This window comes from Hyla sarda, chromosome 1 (genome assembly GCF_029499605.1).
Source record: "Hyla sarda isolate aHylSar1 chromosome 1, aHylSar1.hap1, whole genome shotgun sequence".
NCBI classification, from domain to species: domain Eukaryota; kingdom Metazoa; phylum Chordata; class Amphibia; order Anura; family Hylidae; genus Hyla; species Hyla sarda.
In genome coordinates, this window is record NC_079189.1 from 196,934,711 (window position 1) to 196,954,232 (window position 19,522).

General features: G+C 40.4%; 1 protein-coding gene across 2 annotated transcripts in view; it reads right to left on the minus strand.

The window, feature by feature from the left end:
* LOC130362412 (alcohol dehydrogenase 1-like) overlaps positions 1-18,826 on the minus strand; it is a 66,926-nt gene extending 48,100 nt beyond the window's left edge. Inside the window, exons 1-4 of one of the 2 annotated variants that reach the window (XM_056566848.1) lie at positions 18,735-18,784; positions 5,578-5,679; positions 2,069-2,210; positions 905-992 (exon numbers count right to left, since the gene is read on the minus strand). In XM_056566848.1, coding sequence (XP_056422823.1) covers positions 905-992; positions 2,069-2,150 — 170 coding nt within the window. In that variant the 5' untranslated portion in view covers positions 2,151-2,210; positions 5,578-5,679; positions 18,735-18,784. Of the gene's footprint in view, positions 1-904; positions 993-2,068; positions 2,211-5,577; positions 5,680-18,734 lie in introns of both variants that reach the window. The other variant, XM_056566837.1, reaches the window with a different exon arrangement.
* Between the last annotated feature and the right edge of the window lie 696 nt (positions 18,827-19,522).

The following is a 19,522-nucleotide window of genomic DNA, read 5'->3' on the forward strand; positions in this document are numbered from 1 at the left end:
GGGAAAGGGATTCCCCGTCTAGCCAGTCATATGGCTGCAGTTCATGCGAATGATTGGAAAGTCCTGAAATTTGGTCGACTAGAACTTGTGGAGAACCCGCAAGATGGCGGCGACAGGCACGCCCTCTTGCTACAAAGAGAATCCAAATGGATCCTAAAAAGTAATGCACAGGGACCCCTTGGGTTCAATGATAAACTAGATCTATCACCATTTCTATTTAATACATAAACCTGTATAGCTATACATCACTTTTTATCCCATTTACAGTCTATACCTGTTACATATTAGTATCACTATTTAGTTTTTAATGTTACTATTTTTAGTCTTTATAAGAATAGATTATTCTCCATTTAATAGTCATAAGTGACATAATAAAGGTCAGCACATATTTATATCTATCTTTCATATATCACTCGTGTATGAGCGTTACCTGAGCTGATTAGATCACTGTTTACTATCACCATGACTACCCCCTAGGTCACATGATATAAGGTGGGCAGCACGATGACGTACATGGACAGGCCGGACGAAGCGCGCAACAGCGCGTGAAACAAACCGGCTGTAGCCTCTGAGCGCTCCTGAAGTCGCCGACCCGCGATCTGCTCTAGCCGGGAACATCTATGCCGTTGTTGCGGTGAGTGAATGCTACATTCTTCTAGTGTTACATTTTGATTCTCTATCTAGTTGCATGCACCCCGCAGGTATTACGGAGTAACTGGACCCTGACAACTGCCGCAGACTCCTTATACTGGTACCACCCATATACAGAGTTGGTCTCCTTCTGTTCCTTTCTCTCTATTGTGTGATAATTTACAAATCTGTTTAACTTTCTGGAGCCAGTTGATATAAGAAAAAAAAAAAAAAAAGTTTTTTCCTGGAATACCCCTTTAAGTTGACTACTTACTCATTTTTGTAGCAAAGATTACTGTCTGGATTGATACAACATCTGCATTGTCCACACTGAGGCATAAACAATGGGATGACTTTGTCTCCTATATAAAAAGGGAATATGACAAAGAATACATATTTGGCATAACAAGTTTTATTTAAATTTTTTACACACACACACACACACACACACACACACACACACACTATCAGCTGGAAGAATGTAATAGAGCAGAAGGAGCTGATGCCCATAAAACAGTGGTGTCTTTTTTTGGCTAAATAAAGATGAGGGGAGATTTATCAAAACCTGTGCAGAAGAAAAAAGTTGTCCAGTTGCCCATAGTAACCAATCAGATCGCTTCTTTCATTTTTCAGAGGCTTTTTCAAAAATGAAAGAAGCGATCTTATTGGTTGCTATGGGCAACTTTTCCTATGTACAGGTTTTGATAAATCTTTCCAATGGACACTACTAACATATTAGGTAGGTATAGGATTGGTATGATTTTATCTTTCTGAGGCTTAGTTCACACTGAGGAATCTTCATCCCAAAATTTTCCGAGGGCTTATAGGATTCCAAGGGCGGACAGGACCGTGCAGATATTGCCAACCCAATAGAAGGCTATATATACACTGCACGGAATCTGCCCAAAGAACATTCTTTCGGCAGATTATTTGCAACAGCAAAAAGCTCCACCACGGATATTCCATAGTGCACACTCTGCAGCGGAATTCCAATTACAGCAATAGGACTCTGCTTCACCCTAACCGTGCAGGTGGTTCACAACTGAACTTGCTTTAAAGGGGTACTCTAGTGGGAATATACATATATTCGTCCTATATTTGCAAATTTTGCGTACTCATATTCACATATGCGAATATTCGAGGAAGAAAACAGTGAGGGGGTGGGCAACTTTACTATTGGTTGCTAGCGATGTTGTTGATAACCTATGACAAGTGTATTTACATCATTCTAATTGGCCCACAAGTGAAAAGGAGGAATATACGCATATGTGGGGGGAAAAAAAAGTGAATATTCATCATTTCGAATATATAGCAAATATATTCGGGAATTTGCAATATTCATGATAAAAATTCGAAATGCGAATATTCGCGCCCAACACAGTCTATATGAGCTTATACTTTTTACCATTCATAATCCTAAGAAATTAATAAGCCTTACCAGGTTGCAGATCTTTGACTCCTTCACCAACACTCTCTACAAGCCCAGCACCTTCATGGCCCAGTATAACAGGGAACTTCATATTACTTATAGCACCCTGTAAAACGTGATCATCTGAACGACAAACTCCAGCTGCCACAATCTGTAGAAATGCACTACATTTTACATTTAAATTTAGACACCACCAAGAACAATTAAATATCACAAAAAACATATGCCATGGTTACATTTACAACAAAAATGGCTGTACATACAACAACGGCAAAAAAAAGTTCACCTATCTGAATAAGCAACAATATACTATAGAAATGTGCTTACTTTTTATTCTATTGCATTAAATGAAAACTGTCACATTTTATCTCGCACTATCCACAGGTATTGGTGGATAGTGCGGGAGACGCTGATTAAAACGGGCCCTACCTTGGTCTGATCCTTGGTCTGATGACTGTGACACGCGGCTCCGCCTCCAAGACTCACTGCACACATAGGGCTGCTGCCGGAAAGCCCTGTGTGTGTATAGTGAGCGAGGAATACGCAGCGTATTTCCCACTGCTGCCCCAAATTTTGCGCATCGTGAAATATGCTGCGTATACGCCAGGTGGGAACGCACCCTCAATATGATTCTGAATATAATATAATGATAAGCACCAGGCTAGTAGGTCATCACGGTAGGTAATTATTTGTTTATGGTTTTGTTTAGTTGCTGGTTGCAGTTTTGATTTGTTAACTATTTGTTCCCAGGTTAGGCTAGGTTCATATGGTCATTCTTTCCCATCCCGCTATTCTCCAGTTATTGCTGGTAAACAGACCAAACTGTTGCAAATTTGTCTGTTATTTTAACAGACTATTTAAAAAAGAAAATTACGGAAAGACCTTTGTCTGTTTTTGTCCATTTTCCCCCCATCTGGCTACTTCCTGGTTGCTCACACCTCTTCTGAGCAAGCTCAGAAGTAAAAATTAGAGATGAGCAAATTGACAATGATTCGATTCATCACAAACGTCTCGGCTCGGCGTTTGCTGACTTTAGCCTGCATAAATTAGTTCAGCTTTCAGGTGCTCCGGTGGGCTGGAGACTCTCTCCTAGGGCTGTATCCACCTTTTCCAGCCCACTTGAGCACCTGAAAGCTGAACTAGTTTACGCAGGCTTAAGTCAGCAACCGCAGAGCCGAGAAGTTCGTGACGAATCGAATCATTGTAACTTCACTTATCTAGTAATAATGGATCAAAAAAGGATGTAAACGGATGACATTAAAAGGAGAACTCCAGAATAGAAAAATTGTCCTCCATACTGGTCGGCGAGTCATCCTGCACTCAGCCAATCATCGGCTGCAGCGAAGTCCCAGCGATAGGCTGAGTGGCAGTGTGACGTTTTCGGCCCCGGCAGCCTATCGCCGGCCGAGGCGGGACTTCGCTGTGGCCGGTGATTGGCTGACTGCAGTACGACTCGCCAACCACCGGCAACCAGGAAGAGAATCGCGGCGGAGACTGGAGTGGGTTACCGGAGGCACCGGGGGAGTGAAGAAAGGTATGTATCTATTTTTTTTTATTTTTCTTTTACTGCCGGCAGTATGGAGGACATTTTTTCTATTCTGGAATTCTCCTTTAAAGGCTCATCCATTGTATTTTTTTTTTTTTTTTTTTTTTTTTTTTTTACAGAAAAAAAAAAAAAACACTGTATGCACAGTCTTTTTTCATGTAAAAAAAGAATAAATAAATAAAGATAAATAAATAAAAAAACAGCATCAATGGGATCCTTTTAAATTCGTTTGCACAAGGCTTGGACGGATTTTACTAACATGACCTAACGGAGCCAGACAGTGTGAACGAGCCCTTATTTAATGGATCTATGTACCTCATGCACTTGGCAGTGATACTGGGGTATTCCAGGATTTTTTTTTTTTTTTCGACTTTACAGGGGCTGTAAGTGCGGTACCTAACATCGTGTCTGTACCTGTGTTTAATGTCAAGTTTTTTCAGGTTGCAGTGCAGCCTGTGACATTACATCACTAGTCCAATGTTCAAAGCAGCATGTCTGCTTCAATGGGTGTAGCGACTGCTGGGTGGGAGATCATTCTGCAGTGGATTGCAGTTTTGCAACAGCTATATGCAACCTGGTTAGAAAACACAGGTCTAGTGTTCACAGCATAGCATGAAAACTCATTTGTGCTTCAATGGGTGGGGAGGAGGATGTCTGAGGGAGAAAAGTGGCCTGACACTTACAAATAAGGCATCATGAGACTTGTAGTTGGAAGGGGGAACTCCAACAGGAAATAGCCATTTCACAGAAAGCTAGCCAGTGCGTTATGGTAATCTCACAACATAGCCATTTAGCTACAAGACAAGCACGGATCCTTCCTAAGCATGTCCATTACTGTATGGCAGAAAAGTATTAAAATTACCTTATGTTGGATAACCCCTTTAAGTCACTGTGTGTTTATGCTATCTTTCCGGTTGTGTCTGTTTTTGGTAGCGCTAGCCCTTTTCTGTCTGACAGTTTCTGGGGAATTTGTTGTCCTGTTACATGTGACCTGTTATATGTTGTTTCTCTTATTTGTGGTTATCATGAAAACACTTCAACCCCTATCTAATGCAATTATTCCTGGTGGGTAGTCACTCATCCTACAAGTGCTACATCTCTCAACTGCTGCTGTTGTCTTTGGTTAGTAGTCATTCACTTTCCTCTGACATCACTTCACTCAACGCCCAATAATGAGACTGTGGCAATAGAATTTTTGAAATTGTTGCACATTTATTAAAAATGAAAATTCAGACCCTCCTATTTCTATTGATCATCTCAGATGTTTCTACACCTTGACTGTACAGGCTTTGTAAAGCCACAGCCCTGTCTATATAAGATCTCACAGCTGACAAGGTATATCAGAGTAAAAACCAAGCCATAAGGAGGAACGAACTGCCTGTAGAGCTAAGGATTATGTGGATCTGTAGAAGGGTATAAGACTGCTGCACTGAAAGTCTCCAAGTTCAAGGTGGTCTTCATAATTTTAAAATGAAAGAAGTTTGGAACAACCAGCATTTTTCTTAGGGCTGACCATCCCTGAAGTAAACCAGGCGTGTAACCTGCTCAATACCATCCCTACAGTGAAGCATGGTGGTGGTAGCATCATTCTATGGGTAAATGTTTTTTCAGTGGCTGGGACAGGGAGACTGGTCATGTTTGAGGGGAAGCTGAATGGAGTAAAGTACAGAAATATTCTTAACAATAACCTGATCCAGATTGCTCTGGACTCCGACTGGGCTTAAAAAAATTCACCTTCCAAGAAGACAAAGAACTTTAAAAAAAATAAAATAAATAAATAAAAAAAAACCTCTGGCAAAAAAGTAAACTTATCCCCTAGATCGCGGGGTGTCTGACTCCTGGTACGCCCCGCGATCTCTGGGACGGGACCTCCCCAATTAGCTACTTATCTACTAAAAGTGAGAGGATGTGAAGACTTCCTGAATACATTGTAGATAGCTATAATGAAATTGCTATCAAGTATAAATATTACCTTTATGCGAACTTCATGAGCCTTTGGAGCTGCAACTTCAATCTCTTCAATGCTGAGTGGTTGCTTAGGTGCCCAGCAAACCGCAGCCTTACATTTGATGACCTGAATGGAAAATAAAAGATAAAACTAAAGTATTCTAAGCTGCATAAGAGAAAAAATTTGTCTCACTTTTTATATCCTGTTTTAAAATGGTAGATATATGGCTTTTAACCTAAATGTGTTGTGTAGAGGGGCAAACAACCAAAGCAGGCATTGTATATACAGTGACCACCTGACCTACGATAACCCAGACATACGATAATTTCAACATACGATGGCCTCTCAGAGGTCATCGCATGTTGAAGGCAGCATCAACATATGATACTTTTGCATGTCGGGGCCATCGCATAAACGGCTAATTAAAAAGACCGTTTATAACATGGTTGTTTAAAAAAAAAATTATATTTTAAAATGAAAACGACTCCTGAAAATCCCACCACTAGGGGTCCCCATACCAACTGGGACACTTACCAGTCCTGCAGTAGCATCAGCTTGTCCATGAGTCATGGACAAGAGATGACTCCTCGACAAGGCTGCATAAGCAGACACACCAATCACCTCCCACCACCACCACCACAAGGGAGAGACATGCACTCTTCCCCTAAGAGGATTTCTAACACTGTGAGCTAATGAAAAGAGGTATTTTTATAATAAATATAGGAATAAAAACAATAGATGTACATGGTCAGGATTAGGTACTGGGAAACATTTTTTTGTTTTTATGTACGATCTGACAGGTACACTAAGGGGGACATTTACTAATCTAGTCTATTCTGGGTATGCTTATAGACCAGCGTATGTGATAGTCTCCTGTCTATTGTGCTCCTAATTTATCAAAGGTCTCACAGCCCTTGATAAATTCTGTGCTCAGACTTCAGGGTCTACAGCTTAAACTGCATTTAGACCTGCTCCAACATGGTCTGACATTTCAGCGTATTTTGGGCAGATGCGACTTGTCGCACAAAAGTCACACTTGATAAATTCAGCACCAATGCATTTCCGTCTAAAATAGACTTGCATGCATCATGTTCTAAAAATCCTCTACAGCAAAAGTCGCAGAAAAGTCGCACATATTTAGACTGCGACTTTCTGTGCGACAAATTTAGACAGGAAAAGCCAGTCTAAATCCTTTGATAAATCTCCCCCAAAGTCTCTTCCTTCTTAGATCTCCAGCTATCAACAGTGGGTGGAATTATTGAAAATGGAAGCTTTTAGGAATCAAAGCAACTCAGCCAAAAAGTGGCAGACCATGTAATGTTACAGAACAGGGGTCTCTGAAAACTGACGCACAGTGCATAAAAGTCTCCAACTCTCTGCTGACTAAACAAATGTTCCAAACCTTAGCTGGCATTAAAAAGCAGGACAAAAACTGTCAACAAGCAAATTGCCGAGAGTCATGTGGGGTGCTGTAAACTCCTGGATGGCAATGGACATGTGATCTTATATAGAAACATTATAAGATTATAGGAACCTTCTGACTATGATTACATGCTGTAAATATACCCTTGGTAATCCCTTTTACATGTTAATTATAAATGCATTCGGTATTTTAGATCTGTCTGTAACAACCAACAAAATGAAATACTGCAGCAGACCAAGAAATAAGTAAATTACAAAGCCTTTATTGAAAAAGGGCAAGAGATACATAAAAATATATTAAAAACAAAGATGAGGGCAACTGTAAAAATGTACGTCACAGGAAGCTAAATGGATCATGATACAATAATATATATTACAACTCCAAACAAAATCATGTTAGGAGTGCATAAAAGGGCATCAAGGAGGTGCAAAATGCGATATTGCAAAAGATAAATAAAGTGCATGTGCAAATTATAAGGTGCAATACCATCAAACATCCAGCACTACACAATAGCCACATAGTAGCAGCCCAAAGCAACCAGGAGACGTCCACCCCTACGTCCGTTTCAGAGCCAAGTCCTTCTTCCGGTGGGAACCTTGATCTGCTGCAGCATTGCATTTTGTAGGTTGTTGTTGTTTGTAGCTGCGGGTAGCAGAGTTTTCTATTGGTCCTACATAAATGGTATTCGGATTACATTGGGTGTAGTTACTTTAACCTATCCTTTTATACATGCGTGTTGTTGGTGTATGTATGTATCTTTGTTAGCTTGCCCAATGATGCGGCACCTTGCCTGTCTCCGGCGATGGATGCTGGAGCTCCCGGATTGGTCCATGTGGGTTTGGGGGTGTGGCCAGCTGGGTCACATGTCCCGCGAGCGGACGCCGTCTCTCTCTGCCAGGGGATTAGCTCTGTGAGGACAGACGGAGTGGCGTCTGGCTGAGTTTGCAAGGGATTTTGCCTCCGACACTGGAAGTTTGGCTGAGGGTCTGGACACCAACCGCCTGTCAGTATTCCTCATTTGAACCGTGGGGAGGTCCTGTATGCTGATATAATTTTTATACATCAATCTGTCTGAAGCTACAAGGGCCTGTATGGTGCCACCTCTACTATATACCAATCTAGGCCCGAATCCTTAAGTTATAAAGGCTTTCTGCTATAGGGGTTGCAGGATGGTTAAATCAATCAAATAAGTCTGATTATAACCAGGGAATACATTTTGGTGCTCTGGGGAAGTGGCAAATCTGATATAACGTACAGATGCCACCCAAAGCTGTAAGGAGGTTGGGTACAGGAGGAGGGACAAGGGGAGGCCACCCTGCAAGTTTTGAGCAAGATTCTTCTAGCAGTCCAGAGTAATCAATCAAAGACCTGCAAATACAAATTGGCTCTCTGTCCTCTGATATTACCTTAATATGTGATGATCTAATGAAAATGGGAGTGTGACTAGTATTGAAAATGGACTCGCTGAAAAATCAACAAAAAAAAAAAAAAAAAAAAAAAAGCTAGAATCTACCTCCACTATGCAGAAATCCCAGATTGATATTATGAAAAAAATAAATAAAACACACGACTGATCTTAAGGATCGCTCATGTAGATCCAATATACGCATGATAGGCCAAAGGGGCCGACCAAGATAATGCACTGGACTTCTATCACAGATGGATGCTGGAAATGTTTGGCGACCACATTTTATCATCCCAGTTTACTGTTGAACAGGCACAGAGTACCTGTGAAGAAATTACCTGCTGAATCACTTCCAAGGACTTTAAATTAGGAAAATTCTCAGCTTTAGAGATTGTGATGCAATACTTAAAATCTAGGAGAAATGGGAGACCTTTTTAAAAAAGGAAAAAAAATTAGTCTATACCCAAGAAACTCAGATGGCTCGGGCTAGCTATGGGAATGTGAAGGCTCGGCCACGACAGGCGAATATTCAATTTTCCTTATTGTTCCCCCACAGATTGAGGATCACCTATGGAAAGAAAACATTTTTCAACTCCTCCCAGGAAGTTTCTACTTGGCTGAATTCAGAGTCTCTATAGATTTTATGGCACCAATGAATCCTGAATTTGGTGGGCGGTGGGGTTTGGGGTGTGTGGGAGGGGCTTTAATTGGATAGTTTAGAGGTCTGATGCATTGCGTTGCTGGATCATATTGAGTTTAGGGGAAGAGTGGGTGGTGGGAGTACCCTGGAGAGGGATGGGGTGTGTTTTTTTTATAATAAAATTATTGATATTCATACGTGGAATGTCAGGGGTCTAGAAGATCGAAGGAAAAGAGTGTCAGTATTTGAACAAATCAATATGCATCTTCCTGCTTTAGTCAGTCTTTTTGAAAACACATTTAAATGCAGACACCGTTTACTGGGCAAGCAAGAAATGGGCTGCACAGTCCTATCATTCAACTTCCTCGTATTTTTCAGGTGTATCAGTATTTATACAAAGAAATTTATTTTGACTTAATATTGAAATCAATTGATCATAGGGGCAGATATGTCTTTTTGGATGGAACTATAGAAGGTAAGAGCTTATTTTAGCCTTTATATATAATCCTCCTCCCTTTGATTTTGAGATTTTGGATTCCCTCTGCAGATTCATCAAAAATAAGGACCATATCCTGCTGATTATCTCTGGTGATTTCAATTCCATTATAGAACCCTTATTAGATACAGCTAATAGCTCATCAAATACATTAAGAGACACAACATTTTCCAGACTTAAAGAATTAGACTGGATAGATGTTTGGCGACATTTATATGAGCAGAAATTCATATTTTCTTGCTATGAGTACCCCACACAAAACTTGTATCAAAAATTGATTTGTCTCAGTAATTTACATGCTTTGCCCTTCATTAAGGATATGATTTAGGAGACTCGGTCCTTGTCAGATCATACACCGATTAAGCTAAGAATTAATTTGGGGATCTCAAAATTTAATAAGCCAAAATTAATGAGAATTAACCCATACTGGTTTACGGTTCTGGATAGAGATTAATATATTTTTTTTAAATTCTGTCCTTTTTGTAAAACAATAAGGGCTCCAAAAACATACATATGGTTTGGGATGCCTTAAAGGCATTTATGAGGTGCACTATAAGTAGAGAAATAGAGAAATCGGGGGGGGGGGGGGGGGGGGTGTCTTTTAGGGAGATAAATAAACTTAAATCTCTAGTTAAAGACATAGGCGTGCGCACGGGGTGCGCCGTGTGTGCCTGGGCACACCCTAATCAAGCCCAGGCTCCCGTCGATATCCAGGGAGCGTAGGAATCGGGGGGACACATCCCCCCAGAAAATCATGCAGGGGGACAGATCATGGGGTAATCCTCCCCAGTTCTGCCCGCAGACTTTGCTGTATTATATGCTCCCTGGGTCTATTTAACCCAGGGAGGCATTTATAGCTGGTCACTCACGGCCGCAGCTTCTGAACTGTGTGCGCACACAGTTCAGAGAAGGCCGTGACGTCTTCCCAGACGAAGGCGCTGTTGACGTCAATCATCAGCGCCTGCACTGTGGAGAAGAGAGAACGCGGCCCGGCTCTTCAGGAGATCGCTGCGTGGGACTAGGTGAGTTTTTTTTGTTATTTTCTTTGGTACTTTGGGATGGGGAATCGTGTGGGGTGGTGACCGAGTGGGGTGGTGCTTTTAGTCACAATACACTTACTCTACTGCAGTTTTTCCCAACCAGGGTGCCTCCAGATGTTGCAAAACTACAACTCCCAGCATGCCTGGACAGCCTTTGGCTGTCAAGGCATGCTGGGAGTTGTAGTTTTGCAATACCTGGAGGCACCCTGGTTGGGAAACACTGCTCTACTGGACCCTTTTTACATAGACACGCTATTCTGCAGTTACTTCTGTGAATGTTTATTGTTGCTCTTTATTTTGCAGTCCAATTATATGTGAGTTAATGTCCTTTGTATGTTTAGTTCACAAATAGAGCAACTGATGGAGTGCACTTCATATAATCATAGATGCAGAGCCTCTAGTGCAGTGGTCTCCAATCTGCGGACCTTCAGATGTTTAAAAACTACAACTCCTAGCATGCCCGGACAGCCAACAGCTGTCAGGGCATGCTGGGAGTTGTAGTTTTGCAACATCTGGAGGTCTGTAGGTTGAAGACCACTGCTCTAGTGTTATTCAAAGTGCATATATAATTAGGTGTTACTGTTTTTTTTGTGTAAACTGCGCATTCATAAACATAAGATGCATAACTTTGCCTTGATGTCAGGACCCTTCTTGTATAATTGCACAAAGTCCTGTGCATTACATCGGGTCCCTATATTAGCACCAGGTTATGTATTCACTGTTCACTTTATTGCAGATGTCCCAACACTGCGCTATTGCACTAGTGCCCCTCACTCCATTTCCTAATCCACATATGTACACAGCTTCCTTTGTTATGCATTGGCTGCAGATTGTATAACACTATGCCATTGCACTTCGCTGTTTCCTAGGTAGTGGTAGCTGGTTTCAAGTATTTGGGCTCCGTTCACATTGCCATAGGTGATCCTACATGCTTTAATTAGTCAGGGATCACGTTGTAGCGTGTATTCTTCTAATATCGCTTCCCGGGCCACCAGTGACGGGCACTAATGCAATAGCGCAGTGTTGGGACATTTGCAATAAAGTGAACAGTGAATACATTACCTGGTGCTAATATAGGGACCTGATGTAATACACAGGACTTTGTACAATTATACAAGAAGGGTCCTGACATCAAGGCAAAGTTATGCATCTTATGTTTATGAATGTGCAGTTTACACAAAATGTGAAACAGTAACACCTAATTATATATGCACTTTGAATAACACTAGAGGCTCTGCATCTATGATTGTATGAAGTGACTCTATCAGTTGCTCTATTTGTGAACTAAACATACAAAGTGTGAAGTAACACTGTGTATTGTGATCTGACTTTGCCTACATGCTATCTACCTAGCTATCAACTACCAATCCACCTAGCTACCAACTGACCTAGCTAGCTAAAAACCAACCTACATACCTTATAGGCACTGATTTGAATAGGGACCTTCCATATGATAAAATATACCTTTTATTAAGTTCCATTTAACCCCTTAACAATGAAGGACGTAAATGTACGTCCTGATGACGTGGTACTTGACGCACCAGGACGTACATTTACGTCCTAAGCATAACCACGGGCATCGGAGCGATGCCCGGATCATGTGCGGCAGGTCCCGGCTGTTGATCGCAGCCAGGGACCCGCCGGTAATGGCGGACATATACACGTGCAGCGTGAGTTTCTGCTTTAGGGTGCACACCCTAATGCAATAGGCTGCGCACGCCTATGGTTAAAGATGCAGAAGAGGCCTACTATATCAGACCAGGAATATCTACCTACGATAGTATGAAAAAAAATGACAGGAAGATCTGGCAGTTTTTTCCATCGAAAAGGCACAAAAAAAAAAAAAAAAAAAAAAAAAAAAGGGGTTTTGGGGTCAGATGAATTTTAGGCAATCAGGTAAAACATAGAAATTTGGAGCTAATATTTCGGAGAGGGGAAGAAGGTAGACGTAGTATTCTAGGGATTAAGAGTAGAGGAGGAAGGTATACTACAGATCCTAAAGAAATTGAAGCTCAATTTGTTGAATTTTTTCAAAATCTTTATCAAACTTAGGGTGATTGTAGTATGGTAGAAATGGGGACTCTCTTACAATCTTTGAATTTAACAAAAATTAATCACAGCACAAGTGCAGGAATTATATAGGCCTATCTTGCTTGAAGATTTGAAAGGGGTCATAGATAACGCTACTAAGAACTCAACTCCAGGGCCTGATGGGCTCCCTTTGAATTTTACAGAAGGTTTGGGGATGTTTTGATCCCTTTGCTATGGGAAGTAATTACTGAATCAATTCAAGTGGGATCTCTTCCTCTTATGATGGAGGCCCATGTAGTCCTGATTAAGAAAAAAGGGTAAGGATCCGGCATTGGTTGAGTCATATCGGCCAATATCTCTTATGAATACAGATGATAAGATTTTGGCAAACAGGTTAAAGGGGGTAATTTGTTATTTGATACAGAAAGATAAGAAGGGATTTATTCCTGGAAGATCTCTTCTGGATAATATTACTCATACTTTTGCTAATATTTAAATAGGTTCCAGGGGGTCCCATTCCATCCTGTCTTTAGATGCAACAAAGGCGTTTGACAGTGTGGAATAAGACTTCCTACCTATGGGAGACTTGTTATTTGGATAAAACACGGATGGTTTAAAGGGTACCTCTCATTAAAAAAAAACTTTTGATATATTATTGATTAATGTATGCAGAGTAACTTTACAATTGCATGTTATTAAAAAATATGCTTCTTTCTATTTAATTTTCCACTTTGAAAAAATTACCACTAGGGGTCTCCCTACCAGTCCTGGCAGCAAGCATTTCAGACTCATGCTGGAGTCCTAAACACTACGAGCTGCCAGTCCTGCTTTGTTCACAAAGGAGAACATTCAGAGCTGCCAGCCTGCTTTGTTCCCAGCCTGTTTGGCTGTGAACAAAGCAGGCTGGCAGCTCTGAGTGTTTAAGACTCCAGCATGAGTCAGAAATGCTTGCTGACAGGACTGATCGGGAAAAATACAATAGAAAGAAGCATATTTTTCATTAACATGCTATTGGAAAGTTATTCAACATTCATTAATCTAAAATATATCAAAAGTTTATTTGATGAGATGTCCCCTTTAATAGATTAGAACGGCTCCTTAATAAAATTTAAATGGGGTTGCAAACGGGCAAGACTAAAATATTCTTTTTTTTCACTTTATGAAAGGGATGGGGGTTTATCACTTTTGGCGAGGCAGATTAATCATATAACATGGAATGAATTCTCACATATTGTTTGAATAATATTTATAAACTTTTTCAAATATTTATAAACTTTTTGGAATCTGGTCAGTTAAAAAAGAGCTTGCACTCTCACATATTTTGAATAATTAAACAAAGCATGGCACATGGTTAAACTTATTTGTGGGGTAAAAAAAAAAATTCTCCCTTTACTCCTATATGGTATAACACTAACTTGGTAGAATCTTTTACTAAAACAAGAAGGTTTTTGGAGAGTACGGAATGTGGATCGTATCTCACAATTATATCAAAATGGGGAACTTATGGAATTATAGGACATTCAGAGAAATTATGGGCTACTTGACCTTTTTTTTTTGGTATATTCAATTAAAATGGGCTGATTCATGTATATCTATTCGCTCATTGTTTGAGGCGAGTCACAACAGCGTTTTGGATTCAATGATTAATAGACCTGCAGGAAAAAAACAAACAAAAAAAAAAAACAGCGGTCTTTAATTTACCATTTTCCTCCTCTCAAATTTCTATAAAGAAAAGCATCTGCAGACAGAAATGGGAGATAGATATAGGTCAGATATCCCCTGAGGACTGGGATTATCTGGCTAAGAATATTAAAAGGGTATCACTTAATATAAATATGAGGATGACTCAATTTACTCTTATTCATAAACTTTACTACTCTCCTATGCAGCTTAGGAAAATGGGATATAGAAATCATGGCAAATGCCCAAGGTGCTCCTGTGAGGTGGCATATTTAAAACACAGGCTTCTGGGCAAAAACATTCTCTTTACCTTCAGAATCTTGGTTATCTCCCTAGAGATTTTGAGTCCTCTTTCCTGCAGGTCATCCTGGGGGTGGGGGAAGATCGCTGGACGGAATGAACTGGGTTTACTTAAATTGTTCATCTCTGCTAAAATTGTTATTCTGGAGGATATGGAAGTCTGGTAAGATCCCTGCCTTCGAGGCATGATGTAACCTGAACAATTTGGTTAAACGTTATGAGTATATTAGGGCCCAAAGAGCTAACAACAGGGAAAGAACCATGAAGAAATATACTGAGACCTGGAAAGACTGGAAATAGGTTATAAGAGGTTAAGTTCCCCCTCCTTGGGTGTTTAATTTTTTAAAAAGGGTAGGGCTGGGTCAAAGTCGCAAGGCCCTTGCGGCTCCCAACAGCCTACATGTATATTACGCAGTAGAATAAAAGTAAGTCTAAAATACAAAAATATAAATCAGCAAGACAGACAATTATATAAAAACAGCAAGAAAAAATAAATGCATTAGTATAACTATACAATTACACTTGTACTCCTAACCAGTAGAGTATTTATATTCTGGTCTGCTGTGACTTCTGGTCCTTTAAAAATACACCTCAAGTTATAATGATCTGTCTCAGATTTATTGTCTCTTCTGCTACCAAAATATAATCCAAAAATAGAGGGAAGCAGTTCCAATAAGATTTTAGATAAAAAGGGTTATAAAAATCATTAGGTGTAGGACACCTCTTACCCCCTCTGTTGTGCTGGTTAATGCCAGGTTGCAATATGTTTTGGCCGTTCCAAGTGCTCTCTTTATAATGCACAGGTTTGCTGGTAAATGCTGGCAGTTAGTAACATACTGCAGGCGCTCCATATATTCAGAATATGGAGCGCAGAAGTGAGATCCCAGCTTTCAGTTTCGGCCGGACGGCAGTGTCTTTGCGGCCGGAGGTCTTGGCTGTAATGCGGGGTCTACGAGATGGCAAATGGTATCCCATTCTGTAATTCTGATAATCTCCACTATGATAGCATTTGGGAGTCACCACCTCGTGGTTTGTCGGCAGGAATCAGGGATGTCTATCACTGGCTTAGTGGAATTGTAAAAGATATTAAACTTCATGCTGTATTGACCCTTAGCTGTACGCGTTTCAGATAGCAATCCTTTCCTCAGCAGCTTTCAATGGATAATAGTCTTGATTATATTTTTGTATTTTGGACTATTATTTTTTTATCTATTGCGTAATATACAGTACATATACCGTAGGCTGTTGGGAGACGCAAGGGCCCTGCGACTCCAAACACTATATACATATAAATACTGGAATACTTGAATACTTGAGCACTGGAATTAAAATTTTAATTTTATTTAAAAAAAAAACTGATTTGTTCTATTGAATCAAACATATCAGAGAGGCCCTCTTAATTAATTTCTTACAAAAGACAAATTTCCTGTATGTGATAGAAAGCAGAAGTCACATTGGTCAGAGCAATTCCAGTTTGTGAATGTAATTTATGGCCGCAACTAGAGATGAGCGAAGTTACAGTAATTCGATTAGTCACGAACTTCGCGGCTCGGCGGTTGCTTACTTTAGCCTGCATAAATTATTTCAGTTTTCAGGTGCTCCGGTGGGCTGGAAAAGGTGAATACAGTCCTAGGAGTGTCTCCTTGGACTGTATCCACCTTTTCCAGCCCACTGGAGCACCTGAAAACTGAAATAATTTATGCAGGCTAAAGTCAGAAACCGCTGAGGTCGCAAAGTTCGTGACAAATGGAATTACTGTAACTTCGCTCATCTCTAACCGAAACCTCTGTCTGCGTATACTGCCCTGTCTTCAATGTATCTCTTCAGACCTTGTCCAGTCTTGGCAGTATGACTTGTTCTTCCTAATACACCAAAAATTATTGAAAAGAAAAGGATACAATGTAGAAAGGAGGAATCATTGCTCTCAGCATATTCCCTGATTTACCGGTAAGTAATCCAAGATGCAAAGCTTCCAGCACCCTGCGCTGCTTCTTGAGCCTGCAAACACAAGGGGTGCCACTACAAGCTGTTTACCAATGTGACGTCTGCTATTGTCAATTGCACCCTGGAATAAAACATGATTTGTTAGTGTGGTGGACCACCGGTGTAATGGCAGGACCACGGGTGTAGCGGGGTGAGTGGTGGAATCAGATGGTATTAACCCCGGGGCTGGATTGTATTAAACCCTAGTGTTTGTGACGCTAGTGTGGTTTTCGGGTTCCGGAATACTACACACCCGGATTCTCCGCTATCCCAATTGCTAGAAGTGAAATGAGAGCCCCCCCAACCATTTATGGTCAAATGGAGGCTTTACTGAGTAGAAGAAAGGTGCAATTATCTTCACAGCTAAGGCCAGAATTCCCAGAGAGGTGGCCAGGACCCAGAAGACCTCGCAGCTTGCTGGACCAATATACTTGTTGTTAACTTGATGTGAAATTAGACTTGACTAGTTTTAGTGACAGCAGACATAGACTTGAGACTAACTGGAGAGGCTGTAGCTTTTGGGGTCTTCCAGATGCTGATCACTTGCACTGAGATCTCTAGTGGTTGTTGTCTCAGCAAAGATTTGTTCTCAAAGAGGAGAGTGAATTGTAATGGCCGCCCCTTTATATATTGGGGGGCTGGACTAAAGCCCATTTGTCAAGCTGCGGGTCATAACTGCTGGTGGTGCTCTCTAGGATAACATGTGACAACAAATCATGTGATTGCATAACCTAACATGTGAAAAGCTGACAGGTCCTTGAGACCTCCCACAGGTCCTTTATACTATCTTTACATAGGGATCCTGTCTAGGCATTAAAGTGATATACACACACACACACCTTTATAAAACCAACAGGGGGAGACCTTGAGGGGAGCCCCCAGATCACTAAAGGGCTCAACCTGACATTGCCTAAAGGGTAGTACAGGACCATGTCCTGTACTGGGACATCACAGCATTAAATAAGAGAAAATGAGCGTGGAAGCAGAGTACCCCTTTACAGTCAGTCTGAGGTCACGTATGCAGGGGGGGGGGGGGGAGACACTGTTGGTTGGGACACATGGTTCTTGACAAAAAATTTGGGTAGTGTGTTTGTTGAGGGAAGCAGTGAACATGCCATCTTTGTTTTCTATAAAGCTCTGATCCGTGTGGGTATACATGTAACACACCTGCAGATAACACCCCAGAAAGCATTAGGTAGAATAGCCAACTTGTACTCATGGATGGGCAGAGTGGAATCTAAAAAATGCTTATCTTACTAAGAATATGATACCTGATTTCTCACCTTCTGTTTCTATCATACTATGCATTTTAAACAAATTTCATAACTCATGCAGTTAATTTGGAAAGAAATAAACCTCAACCACCTTTTTTCACTTTATGAATACCTAAGGCAGTGTTTCCCAGCCAGTGTCCCTCTGGAGTTCACTATGTTGCAGCGATGCTTGTTCATTCTCTGGCGAACAGTCTGAACAGTTCGTCCATGTCATTGCAGCTCCCTTAGACATCTTGCTAGACAGTTTTTTATGGCATCGGGGTGGTGACACCATTTTCTACCACACTTGGTGCTACCACCTCTTGCTACACCACAGCAGAAGTCAGTAAGAGATCTTACCCCAGGGCTTTATATACAGTTCAGAATGATCACTGCTGCTTTATCACAGAGACATAGAAGAGCCATAGAAGATATTTGTGTGTGTGCGCAGTGTATTGCAGACACCATAGAGGTTAGGCTCTAGAAGGACTGAAAATTATAGACAAAGCTTACAAAGCTGAAATTTGATAAGAAATGGCACATACAAGTTCTATAATGGCAAAAATAGTGCTGCTTCTCATGTGCACACACATGGCAGCTTATCCAGAAAAGTTACTTGAAACTACAGGAACACTTTAGGAATCTATGATCATGAATCCCACATATGTATCTAGAGAGCAATTCATAATTACACAAATAATGTTTTATTGACTTATTTAGCAAAGCTTACCACTTTAGTAAAGTCCTATTCTTCTGAAATAAGTACAGTAAGTAATACAATTTAGGAGTAACACATCAAAAAGTGTAACATTAAATATTCTCACATTTTCCTAAATGAAAAAATATACTAAATATATAAACAGGTAATCAGCCAGAGCCATGTCATAGTATACAGTATCTTACAAACTAAAAAAAAAAAAAAAATCTTACAATATATTAGAATTCTTACTTGTCCAGCAGTAGCCATGTTACACTTCTTTCCACAAACCTTTTCAAAGATGACTGTGAATCATACTGACTATTTTAATGTTCTGTGTGTCTACCTGGCAGTGTGCCTTTTACTCCTCCCAAAGCCCTACAGCCTGAACATATCAGTTCGGTGCCAGAATCTGGATTTCCTGGACGTAAGTATTTCTATTATTGATAATTGTCTGAAGACAACTGCATATAGGAAAAACACGTTCCAAAAATGCCCTTTTACATTATAAAAGTTTGCACCCTCACAATACTAAAAGAAAAGCATACCATACAGCCAGTTAGTGTGGATCAAACGTATTAATAATGACAATGTATCTAACTAAAACAAGCACAGGAACTAGCTGAAAGAGCATATCCTAGAAAAGTGGTAACTGAAGCTTTTAATAAAATGGAAAAAAAAAGTCCAGAAAAACATTACTCCGTAATAGAAACAGAATTTAGGGTCTGATATACCCCTTTTTCTCCTTTAACAACACTCCTATGAATGGCATCATTAAGGACATTCTTAAAATGGAATTTGTTCATCCTACAGCAGGATGATCTGACTGAGTATACATCTACATTGCTAGTCATAACTTATAAGAACTGCACCATTGGGAATATGATTTTTTTTTTAAAAAGTGTCCACATTGAAGAAACAGAATAAAGAAAAAAAAATTGGCTGAATAAATGCATAGCAGTAGGAAATTTTAAATGCGGATCCTGTTCTGTAGCCAAATGATCACTGAAAAAAAATGTCC